The sequence below is a fragment of the Hypomesus transpacificus genome, chromosome 4 (genome assembly GCF_021917145.1).
Source record: "Hypomesus transpacificus isolate Combined female chromosome 4, fHypTra1, whole genome shotgun sequence".
Classification (NCBI taxonomy): Eukaryota; Metazoa; Chordata; class Actinopteri; order Osmeriformes; family Osmeridae; genus Hypomesus; species Hypomesus transpacificus.
The window spans coordinates 9225102-9237334 of record NC_061063.1 but is presented as its reverse complement, the minus strand read 5'-3'; the positions used below and the strand labels follow the sequence as shown (position 1 = coordinate 9237334).

Here is a 12233-nt window from a genome sequence, read left to right as displayed (position 1 = left end):
TGCATGTGGGAATGTGTGTGCACACCTTCATGTGTGTGTAGATGTGTGCATGTGCAATGCTTGTGTGTGCCTGTGTGCCTGTGTCTGTGTGCCTGTGTGCCTGTGTGTGTGTGTCTGTGTGCCTGTGTGTGTGCGTGTGTGTTTCTGTGTGTGTGTGTCTGTGCGACTGTGTGTGTGTGTGTGTGTGTGTGTGTGTGTGTCTGTGCGACTGCGGCCTGGCTGCCACCAACAGAGCTCCACACCAGCAGATAGAAGCAAACTGGTGTTCCAGCACATAATCACAGTGATTGAGTGGGAGCACTGAGGTCTGATCAGGCAGAAAAAGCCAGCCACCCTGCAGTAACAGGAGTAGCACATTAGAGGCAACTGGGACATGCAGGAAAGGTATGGAAGGTCTTGGCCACAGCTACATTTTTAGCAGACTACATTTATACTGCCTGTCTCATGCACTTCATCACTTTACTTTGTTTTCATAATGGGGGGTTAGATGGCTGAGCGGTTAGGGAGTAGGGCTATTAATCAGAAGGTTGTTGGTTCGGTTCCCAGCCGTGCCAAATGACGTTGTGTCCTTAGGCAAGGCACTTCACCCTACTTGTCTCGGGGAGAATGTCCCTGTACTTACTGTAAGTCGCTCTGGATAAGAGCCTCTGCTAATTGACCAAATGTAATGTAAATGTAATAATGCTTTGACTTAGCTAGCTGTGACTAAAACACTGCCTAACATCCAAACACTCTCTGTCTCGCTTGATCTCTATGTCTGTCCCCCTTTCTGTCTCTTTCTTTCCCTGTCTCTCTTTGTCTCTCTCTGTCTGTCTTGAACTCTATCTCTCTGTCTCTCTACCTCCAAGGTTCTGTGCGTAGGAACTCCACGGTGAATAGCAAACCCAGTGGACTTAGCTCCAGCCACCGGATAAAGGACCGGGACTACTTGGGGTGGATGGATTTTGGACGCCGCAGTGCAGAGGAGTACGAATACTCCTCCTAAAAAAATAGAGCTTGTGTGTGAGGACATGAGGAAACAACGCAAGCAAGCCGTTCCTCACCGTCCAATAAGAAGTCCAACCATATTTATTATGTCTTTGATGTACATTTGTTTGTAAAACGATATGATGCAATATATATACATATGACAAATTTTGCAGAAAATCTCAAGTTTAATTCCCTCTTTATCTTCCCTTCATGGTTTGCAGGTTAAACAATTGTTTTGGTAGTTGATCATATATTATCACTTTATTTTTAAGTAATAATAATGTCACCACAAGTAAGTTCTTTGGCTCACAGACAGTTTGGAAAGGCAATGTGTACTGTCCAGATATAGCATGAACTCATTTAAAATGGCGGATTAGTTTTAAAACACAGCTCGGAATACACACATTTATTAGCTGAAACTGTTCCGAGTGTTGGTACTTTCTACACTGATATAAAACCATGTCACAATCATGGTTGTCTGAGCGCTTCTGTTCACCTGCAATGTCCTGAGATGGGGCAAACGTTAATTTCCTACCCATCTGTAACTTCTCATCCTATCAAGAAATCAGTCAATAAATTATCATTATCCAATCAACCAATCACGTTGTCGCATTCCTTCCTGGCTCATCTACCCACCAATAGATGTCATTAGCATGTCAGAAATGTCAACGAGGAAGTGAGTCTAAGAGGCAACAGAATGATGAAGGAACATCTGTAGAAGGAGGTCAAAATTGTCAGATAGGAATAAGTACATTTCTTAACCTAAGATTGGTGCCAAACCCCCAGACTGGATATCCAAATGAGGAAGACTGAGACTGAAGCACTGACATAAGATGGAGCAGGTGATGATGGTTAAGATGTGGGACCTGGAGAAAAAAGTCTGAATAGATTAGACCAGTGTGGCTTGGCTAGTGCTCCGACTAGTCCTGTCAAAATAGAGCAGTCTCAGTTCACTGTTGACAAGGTTTAAATAATATTTGAAGCATCTTAGAGAATGTCAAATGACGTTTTACAATTTAGTCACAGGACAGATAGAATACATAAAACAGTAAAATGTCGAATTTCTTACATGGAAGTGTCAGTTTAGAAGAGCAAAAAAGAGAGGAATCTATTTGGGGTAAAGAGATGAAGAGTGAGATGGAGAGAGACATGAAGAGATTAAGAGAGAGATCGATCTATGAGCTTGTGAATTATTCAGCGTGATGGTGTCTTCGGGGGCCATGCTTGAAGGATATGTGCAGTGTGTTAGGGTGTGCTTTTTCCATGTGTGTGTACAGGTCTGTGTGTGCATGTTGGTGTGTGCACCTGTGTGTGTGTGTTGTTTACTTGGGTTATTGGTATGAAGTGTGAGCATCACCTATAAATCGTCCTCAAAGAACCTATACTCTCCAGAGACCTAGGACCTTTTGACCTCTCACAAGACCACTCCATCTACTTAAAAAATTGTGTGGGATAGCCGGACCACTCCCAGAGGATGTTTGTCTCGAATCTTTAAGATCCATCTTCAATTCTCAAGGGGCGTTATCAATGGGCACAGAACAAAATGCCTCTGGAAGCAACTAGAGAGAATTGGAGAAAGTCAGAGCAATGAAACATCATCAACGGCGCTCCTCTGTGCAGTGATCAAATCGAAACCGCCTCATGTCGGAGAAGCGGTTGTGATTGGTCCGGCATAATTCAGGCCGGGTGGAAATCTGTTTGAATGGGAGGGTGCCTGAACCATCTGCCAGATGATATAAAACTTGAACCAGGTTTGTCTGGTTGCCAGGCTACCTAAATGTTCAGAGATTAGGCAGACATCAGAAGATAATCATGTTTTAAAGGTGGAAGTCTAAAGGCTGTCGCAGAAGAAACCAATTCTGTGAGTCTCTGTCTTGGCAGAGCTGCTTAGCATCTTCTCTTGAACCTCTGTTCAGGGTTGGGTGCTGTGGGGAATCACTGACCAACATCAGTGCCCCAGGTAGGAATTAAGACTGAGACAAACACTGACATGAACACACACACTCACACACACACACACATACACATTGTGCACAGCTGGACAAAGGCCCATAACTACAGATGATGATTGCAGTAAGTGGATGATTTAAAATGAAATTAAACGAGACAGAAATGCTATTCAAAATTGAACAATTCTTCTACATGTGAGTGACAACCTCGGCATTTGAAATGTAGTTAGCATTTCTTCTTATCTAATTGCTCAGCAGTAGCATTTATTGAGGCCAAGGGCCTGATGGTTCTCATGAATCATAATTAAGCCCAAGCCTACACCAATCACCTCCTCCTCATCACTCTCGATACCTCTGTGGAGGAAGCAATGGATATGATCAAACGAGATAGCGATATAGAGAGTGAGAGAGACAGAAAGAGATAAATAATAAAGACATAAAACATTTCCTATCAGTTGGAAACCTAGTGGTTCAACGACGCCCTCTGCTGGATGTCTGCTGCATCTCCCTGGTGCTGAAGGACTACTTCAGCACCAGCTTACTACTTCAGTAAGCAGATACATTGCTTGGTCTTTTAGAGGAGGAGAGAGAGAGGAATTTTGTTTATTATGACAGAAATTAGGTTTCAGGATTTTTATTGGGAAATGTGGCTAATTGTTCAGTGCAATACTTCCTGCTGTTGGTGAATCACTACACAATCTATATGTAAGACATATTGAGTTTAAATTGAATCTATACATTCTGTACAGCATGAGGTTACATGAAACATTTACATACATGAAGAGCAATCAGTGGATGAAAAATTGATTTAGCAAATATAACTTAAGTTTTTAATAAATAATCACATCATAAATATCATGAATGCAAAAGGTGTTGACACAATATTCAACTCTGCGTTTATACTGTAGTTTAACATATGAACACAAACACGAGCACAGTGAATATACACATCGTTGAGGCACTATTGTATCAGTAAATCAATCTCAGAGTGGTTTCAGAAAAAACTGCCCACTATTACCTCCCTCTCAATTCCCTCCATTTTATTTTACTCCCTCCATCCCTTCGTCCATATTCTTCCCCCTCTACATCATCCCCTCTATCCCTCCCATCAACAGACTGGTATTCAGTAATGATCTTTAACACCCTCTGCGCCCTCTATGGTCGCTCTCCGGCCTGTCTCGTTGTGTGACTGGCTAATTAGGAAAGAAATAGCAATGCATATTTGATGTGGACAGAAGATCTTCATAATAATGTTTTTAAAGTGACGTTACATTTAAAGGGGACAGATGGAGAGAGGGAGAGAAAGGAAGACGGAGAGTGAGTGAAAAAAAGAGAGGGAGAAAAAGAGAGAAGGTGAGAGAAAAGGAGTGGGAAAAGAGAGAGAGGGAAGAGGAATGAGAGAAAGATGTAGAGGGAGAGAAAGAGAGAGAAAAAGGCTAGAGCAATACAGGATCATTGATTATCTATATGCTTCACACATACAGTTTTTTGGTAAAAAAAATAAAAAATAAGTGTGTTTACCCTAACAATTGGTAATGCATGTACCCCAAAACATCTCACAGCTCATTATTACTTAGACAGAAAGGCATGTGTTCCTAGAAATTCTATGCTAGTCACCTAGTGAGATGTTTCAGTGTGGAGTGGATACTACACCTAGCCAGTAGAGTCTGGGTCTCCAGAAAGTTACAGTAGGGTAAGTAAAGGGAGTAACAGTTGGCAGCAGCAATGAGGGTGTAACCGTTGGGCCATTCATTACACCTAGGTGTACTTTATCAGTAATGGAAGAGAAGCCAGTAACCAGTACCAGATCATAAACAGCAGTTTCTAACTGTAGTCTCTTGGCCCCTGCCCTACTTAAGGCTGCTCTGCTTTGGCATCCTAGAGGCTAACAGCAGCTCAGAGTCCTCCTGGGGCCCGGGGCCCTTCATGGCCATACTGGCCCCCACCATGGCTGGGTAGCTCCTGTTCCTCCTCATCCCCTCCCCGAAGGGGGAACCAGGTCTCCTCAGTCCCCCCAGGGGCCCCATGATAGGGCTCGGGATCCCAGCCCTGGCCCCCGGACTACCACCTACCCCCAGACGCTTCACCTTGTCAACCAGGTTGAGGTTGTGGACGGTCACGCTCACGTCCGTCTGACTCTGGCAGTCCCTCCCCCTCTGCCGGCTTTGCCTCCCCCCCGTCACTTCTTTCAGGATGGAACGGGCCGGCTTGGACGCCAGGAAGTTGTCGTAGGAGGGGCTCTTGAAGTCAAAGCCCGGGGTGGTCTCTGCCGTGCTGCCGGGGGGCAGAGCGGAGCCCCCCTGGCTGGTGGGAGAGTTTGGTGTGGTGGAGGGGCGCAGGGGGTTGGGGAGGGGGCCGCGGGGGAGGTTGGGGGTGACGGAGGTGCTGAACAGGCTGCCTTGGCCATGGTCCCAGGGCTGTGTCTGATGGTACATGGCTGCAGAGATGCCCCTCTCCTGTAGGAGGCGCACTAACCCCAGAGAGGTGCTGGTTGTGCGTGTAGCATCCCTGGAGAAGAAAACATTTCATTGAATGACCTCGTGCTAGATTGTGAGTTCATGTATCCGTGTGGAAGTATGAGTGTGTGTATGTTAATGCGAAACAGAGAGGGTTGTTTTCTATGTGTTCGCAGTGGCTGTATGTGTGTGACGTGTGTGTGTGGTTGTGTACCTAAGGTTAGTGGACGATTCAGAGGGTCTGAGACTGAGGCGACGAGGGGTGCAGGGCCTGGCAGCGGGTGTGGTCAACAGAGCACTGGTCATCACACAGGATGATGTGGTCAGGCCAGAGTTCAGACTGGGGACGAAGAGAGAGGGGGTGACTTAGACAGCAGCCTCACTACATGGTAACAGGTGTGTGTGTGTGTTCCACATGTGTGTGTGATCCTTACCTGGGAGTGACGCGTGTCAACTCATCAGTAGGATGAAGGATCCTGCAGGTGGTGAAGGTGTAGGTAGAGCTAGTGTGGGCCATGCACTTCCCAGGATAGTACACCACTGAAACCACACACACACACACACAGGATATTTAGGATATTATACAGAATACAACCCATTCTACAACCCAACCCAACAAGTTCCTAGTTTATGCATGTGTGTACGTTGACTTACCAAGAGGATCTGTGTTGCTGAGGTGGGGTGAGGGGGAGGGGGAGGGTGGGGAGGAGGGTGCTTGGCTGGCAGGTGGGGCAGGGTTGGGGGTGATGGAGGGCAGAGCGGGGGAGGAGGTGGCAGAGGAAGTGGGCAGACTCTGGAAGTACTGCTCTCCTGGTTCATCCTCCTCAAAGCCCCCCCATGGGTACACCTGCGGACACACACACACACACACACATACAAAGTCAATGCTAACTTACATACACATAGACACATGTACAGTACATGTACGGTAAAACAAACACACACATACACACCTGTTCCAGTTCCAGTTCCAGAGGCCTATAGCCCTTAGGCAGCACCCCTGGCCGGGCGTCCAGGATCACACCCAGGTGAGGCTGGGCCAACTGCTGCCAGTGGTGGAGGGTGGCAGAGCCTGGACACACACACACACAGGGACACACACATTTCCACACATGCATGCAAAGCCACCCACACACATGCATACACACACACACAGACATACAAATACACACACACACACACACACAAAGGAATATGAGACTCTAAAATGTATAGGTATACAGATTTTACGATAAAAATAGATATGTTTTAGAGTCCTCGACCGTAAACAGGGACCAGCCGGTCAAGACAGATTCAGAGAGACAGACAGGACACAGATGGCAGCAGACTTACTGATTCAGAGAGACAGACAGGACACAGATAGCAGCAGACTTACTGATGATGAGTTGTGAAGAAAGTACACAGAGCCAAAGACAGACGATTGGATAAAAAATGATGAAGGATGAAAATGAATAGAAATGAATGACAGAAGAAATGGCTTTCATTATTGAAAAAATAAACATTTAATTGAGAGAAGAGTGAAAGAGGAATAACAGAAAAAGTTACAAATACAAATGAAAAATATACAGATTAAAACAAATAAATCAGATAGACATACAATTCACACATGTATCAGTTATACCCACTGTTATTTTGTCTTCCTGCTTAACTTCACTGAGATGTTATTGCTGCACTGTAGTTGCACTGTAGTATTGTTGTAGCTTTGTAGGACGCTGTGGTATTGTTTTGGTCACAACGCCTGTTAGCTGAGATGTGGTTACCTTGTGATGTGGGTAGTAGATACAGGCTGTTCTAGTCTGACCAACATCCTGTAGAACTATAAAGGTTCCTTTGTATAAAAGCATCTGATACATGAACATAATGTTTCATATGTATAAAAGACTGGTGTGGATACTAGCTAACCCATTAAGGACAAATATATCAAATTATGATTTCAAAATCTTATTAAAATCACCTTATTAATTCGAGTAACAAAGTTCCCTCTAAAACCTAATAAAAAACAGTTCATCATCTCACCAGCAGGTGGAGTTGGTGTGTGTCTTTGTGTGCGTGTGTGTGCGTGTGTGTGTATGTGTGTTGGTGTGTGTGTGTGTTCAGGGTATCTGCAGCCAGCCCCTTGGCTGGGTGTCTCTGTAGTGGGAGTGCTGGAAGCCGAACCCTCCGGACTTGCCATGATGCATGAGTGACCAGAAAGAGTTAAAGAGCATCAGAGAAAAAGGGCGCTCTCCTCTCACTCTCTCTCCTTTCTCTCTCTCTCCCTCCGTCTTCTTCCTTCCGACGCTTTCATTTGCCCACCTCCTCCCTAGCTCCCGCTCTCTCCTCCACCCACATGTTTTCCTCAAACCCCAACTTAACTCCCCTCTTCCTCCTAGCTCCTCTCTCTCAGCCGCTCTCTCCTCCTCTTCCATGGCCTCCCTCTCCCACAACTTCCTGTCCTGGAAGGTTGATCTTCTCCTTCCGGCTTGGTCCCTCTGTCTGGTCCCTCTCTCTAGCCCTCCTTCCATTTTTCCCTCCATCCATCCTTCCTGGCCTACCTCCATCCCTCCTTCCCTCTTTCCCACTCTCCGTGTTCCCTTGCCTCTCTCCATCCTTCCATTTCTCCCTCCCTCACCTTCCAGGGGTTTGACGATCTGCAGCTTGTCGGGGAGGTAGGGGCGGGAGGCCCAGAGGTGGAGACCCCCCAGGGACATGATGCTGTCTGAGGGGGTCATGGCCCCCCCATGCCCCCCCTCCGGCAAGCCCCCCCCTCTCCTCCGCACCCGGTCCTCCTCGAAGAAGCGCCTCTCGCTCAGGTTGTTCTGGCGACGCAGCGATAGTCGGCGCAGGGCCAGCCTGAGGTCCTCAACGCTGGCCTTCTTCTCTCGGCCGTCCACACTGTTGCCAGACCAGAATGTATGCTTAGTTCACAGCTGACCAACCCTGTTCCTGGAGAGCTGGCCCCTGTAGGTTTTCACTTCAACCCTAATGCTGTACGACTGATTCTAATAATGAGCTGGTTTTAACAATTACATGTATAAATAAATAAATCATGTTTCTTGTTTCTTGTTCTTACAAAAAAAATCTAAAAAAAATGGGGTTGGAGTGAAAACCTACAGGAGGGTAAATCTCCAGGAGAAGGGTCGGCCTGGTTTGGTTGGTATACTCTTATAAATTTGATACAGTCTCTATGAGGTAATAAAACATGGTGGAATTAAAGGCGCAGGGCAATATTCTAACCTGTTCTGGTTGGATGCCGTCTCCATCAGCATGCTCTGGGTGCGGTTGTCGAGTGCAACGCCGTTGCCGCTGATGTCACCGCCATAAAGGCTGGGGGTGGCCGCGCCGCTGGAATGGGGGGAGGTGCGAGACGAGAGCGTCTGATTGGACCCTGGGATGTTGGCATTGGACGGGATTGGCGAACGCTGTCTGACTGTCTGGTTGATGTTCTTCACCGTCTCAAACACACGCTTGCGGTGGACCCTGAACACACACACACACACACTTGGCGGTTACAGGACTTTTCAGGGTAGGTCCAGGTGTTACTGTGTTTAGGGGTAACTGAAGAGTGAGTACTTCTGCTCCTCGCAGTCTGGATCCTCCATACTCAGTTCCTTCCTCATGGTCCCCTCAATCTCAGCAGCTAGAGAGTCCTGCAGCCCTCACACACACACACACACACACACACACATTATAACACACTGTAATACATGTTAACTCTCAATAATACAGGAATATACTGTACACACACCACACAATAACACATGTCAGCGCACACACCATAGGGTAGAGGCCCAGGGGGTGGAAGCGACGGGGGGTCCCTGCAGGGTAGTTCCTGTTCCTCAGGTTCTTCAGCTCCTCCTGGGCCTCGTGGAGCATCTCGATGCACTCTGAGTACTTCTCCTCCAGCTCCTGAAGCTGTAGGGAGGGAGGGAGGAGGGGGAATAAGAGGTTATAAGAGCTTCCAGAGGGAATAAGAGCTTCCAGAGAAACACACACTCAGTGAGGGTACATGAGTACTGGTGGAGACCAGTGGGGGAGCTGGTGAGGTGTTGGGTCCCACCTCCGCTGTAAGCTGTCTCTGGGCATCCTTAGCTGCCCCCAGATGCTGAGCAAGCTCCTCGTTCTCCACTGCAACCTTGAGACGCACGCACAGGCACAGAAAGAAAGGGAGTAGGTCAGTGGGAGCATATGTTGGGAGGTAAATGTACAGGGATCTGTGTTGAGTGCGTGCTTGGGCATCTGAGTGTGTGTGTGCTCACAGACACAGAGTGTGTGTGTGCGTGTGTGCTCACAGATTTGGCCTTCTTCTGCAGGTCCACTATCTGGGAGAGCAGGTGTGTGACCTCCTCCTGCTGTCTGGCCGCGTCCTCGGTCTTACGAGCCAGCTCCTCTGCTATGACAGAGATCTGGAGACTGGACAACCCTGAGGAGAGGGAGAGAGAGAACGCCAGGGAGAAAGGGAGAGCGAGAGGATGAGAGAGGATGAGAAAGAGGGAGGGAGGGAGGGAAGGAGAGAAGATGAGAAAGAGGGAGGGAGGGAGGGAAGGAGAGAAGATGAGAAAGAGGGAGGAAGGGAGGGAGAGGGGTATAAAGACAGGAGTAAGAAGACATAAAAATGACAAGGGAGACAGAAAGAGACCGAAAGAAAGACAAAAGGAGAGAGGGGGAGAAATAGAGGGGGGGGGGGGGGGGAATTGAGAGAGAGAGAGCAAGAAAGGATGAGAGAGAGGGAGAAAGTGAGGGGAATAGAGAGAAAGAGAGAGAAAGAGGGGAATAGAGAGGGGGTTGAGGCAGAGTTCCCACACTCACTGAGTTCGTTGACACAGTCGTTGACCAGCTGCTGCTCCTTCTCCTCATAGGTCTCAGTCTCAGACTTCAGATGACACGCCTGCACACACACACAGTCACACACACACACACACACACACGATGAGCTCTATTGAGAACATAACCAATCTATGGGTTATAGTTTTTCTGTATGTGTGGCCATTTGCTTTACTCGCGTAAAGTTTGAGGTACGTGTTTACCTCTGAGCGTAGAGACAGGTTCTCATCCTCCAGCTCCTTCAGTTTCTTCTGCAGGGTGTTGGATCCACACCCACCAGAGGCTCCTCCCAGCTTACTCCTCCTGCCCCGACACACAGACAGAAGGACATGACTGGAAGTACTCACAACTTGGTCTGTTGTGGTATGTGTGTGTGTGAGCGTGTGTGTGTGTGTGTGAGTGTGTGTGTGTGAGTGTGTGTGAGTGTGTGTTGATGGAGAAGGATAGTAAGTGTACTAACGTTGGGGAGCCTGTGGATTCGTCCTCACTCTCCTCTGCTGCGTTGTAGAACTGCAGCAACTCATCTTTCAGGTTCAACTCATGGTGCAGCTGGGCCACCTGGGCAAGACCATAGGGTTATGTGTGTGTGTGTGTGAGAGAGAAAGACACAGCATGTGTGTGTGTTTTTGTAGGAACATGTGTGAGAGACCCAGTATATGTGTGTGTGTCTGTGTGTACCTCCTCTGCAATATGTCCCACTTGCTCCTCCAGGTACTCATTTTGCTCAGAGAGTGTTCGGTTTTTCTTGAGAAGGGATTGGCCAATCTTGGCGGCCAGCTCCAAATCCCTCTCTTTCTATTGGTGGAGAGGACGGGAGGGAAGATAAAGTGTCAGTAGTGAATATTTGATAGGTAGATTTTTTATAATGTATCTAGTGAAACAACCTCTGATTTAAAGAGTAGCCAATAGAACTAAAATCTAGTCAAATAGAAGCGTACTTCTTCCAGCAGACGTGTAACAGCATCAATGTCATTGTAGGTCTTCGTCATCTGGCCTACTCTGTCTGCACATAGCACTGTGGAGAGAGAGAGGGAGAGGGGGAGAGAGGGAGAGAGAGGGAGAGGGGGAGAGAGGGAGAGAGAGAGAGAGAGAGAGAGAGAGAGAGAGAGAGAGAGAGAGAGAGAGAGAAGAGAGAGGGTGGGAGAAAGGGAGAAAGGGAGAAAGGGAGAGAAAGAGGAAGAACAAAAAATTATACATTTCACATCAACTGATCAACTTATGGACAAGGAAAAAATGTTGTATATGGGAGTGGAGGTGTTGATAGTGAAGGGAGGGTTCAGTGAAGGGTAATGTTTTCCATGGCGCACACGGGCGCTACTCTCCCACCCCACCACCCCCAGACTGGTATCGACCTCAAAGCTGGGATCCATACACAGTGGGACACTGTAGGATAAAACCACCTAACCCTTTTGATTCTGTTTAGTAATTGAAGGTATTTTCCTTTTGTGCTCAGAGTAGCACAGTAGAATACAGATCAGGATATCTACCCTGTACACATCCTGACCTAGTATGAGCAATCTAGCGACTTGATGTAGCGCTGGGAGCTTATAGGGTTTGGATGTAAGAGAGTGTGCATGCTCACATGAGTGTATGATTGCGCGTGTGTGTGTCCATGACTGTGTGTGCGTCTGTGTGTGTAGGCCTGCGGGCAGACAAGCCAGGAGTGAACGTGCTCCCTGAGCCACAGCTTAATGAGGAGCTCTGGGGCCGATGAACTCGAGTGTACAAACCCTGCACACTGAGCACCAGCCTGGCTAGCTTTGCTGCTGCATGGCCAGCCATCTGAAAGCACTATTCATACCGTAGAAAAACGTGTACATCTCCAGTAAGCCCACCAACACAAATAGATACTGTGTAGATCAAACAACATGGACATGGACAACTACAGATGCTAAGTACACACACATTAAACTACAGATGCTAAGTACACACACATTAAACTACAGATGTTAAATACTCACACATTAAACTACAGATGCTAAGTACACACACATTAAACTACAGATGCTAAGTACACACACATTAAACTACAGATGCTAAGTACACACACATTAAA

At 47.3% G+C, this 12233-nt stretch overlaps 1 protein-coding gene across 1 annotated transcript in view; it reads right to left on the bottom strand.

The window, feature by feature from the left end:
- Nucleotides 1–4291: 4291 nt before the first annotated feature.
- LOC124467591 (trafficking kinesin-binding protein 1-like) overlaps nucleotides 4292–12233 on the bottom strand; it is a 10375-nt gene continuing 2433 nt past the window's right edge. Inside the window, exons 3-18 of the mRNA XM_047019915.1 lie at nucleotides 11116–11192; nucleotides 10856–10972; nucleotides 10638–10735; nucleotides 10381–10480; nucleotides 10163–10241; nucleotides 9646–9776; nucleotides 9414–9488; nucleotides 9131–9268; nucleotides 8927–9003; nucleotides 8591–8833; nucleotides 7986–8248; nucleotides 6328–6446; nucleotides 6029–6221; nucleotides 5809–5914; nucleotides 5589–5714; nucleotides 4292–5426 (exon numbers count right to left, since the gene is read on the bottom strand). Of these exons, the coding sequence (XP_046875871.1) occupies nucleotides 4769–5426; nucleotides 5589–5714; nucleotides 5809–5914; nucleotides 6029–6221; nucleotides 6328–6446; nucleotides 7986–8248; nucleotides 8591–8833; nucleotides 8927–9003; nucleotides 9131–9268; nucleotides 9414–9488; nucleotides 9646–9776; nucleotides 10163–10241; nucleotides 10381–10480; nucleotides 10638–10735; nucleotides 10856–10972; nucleotides 11116–11166 (2574 nt within the window). The 5' untranslated portion in view covers nucleotides 11167–11192 and the 3' untranslated portion in view covers nucleotides 4292–4768. The remainder of the gene's footprint in view (nucleotides 5427–5588; nucleotides 5715–5808; nucleotides 5915–6028; nucleotides 6222–6327; nucleotides 6447–7985; nucleotides 8249–8590; nucleotides 8834–8926; nucleotides 9004–9130; nucleotides 9269–9413; nucleotides 9489–9645; nucleotides 9777–10162; nucleotides 10242–10380; nucleotides 10481–10637; nucleotides 10736–10855; nucleotides 10973–11115; nucleotides 11193–12233) is intronic.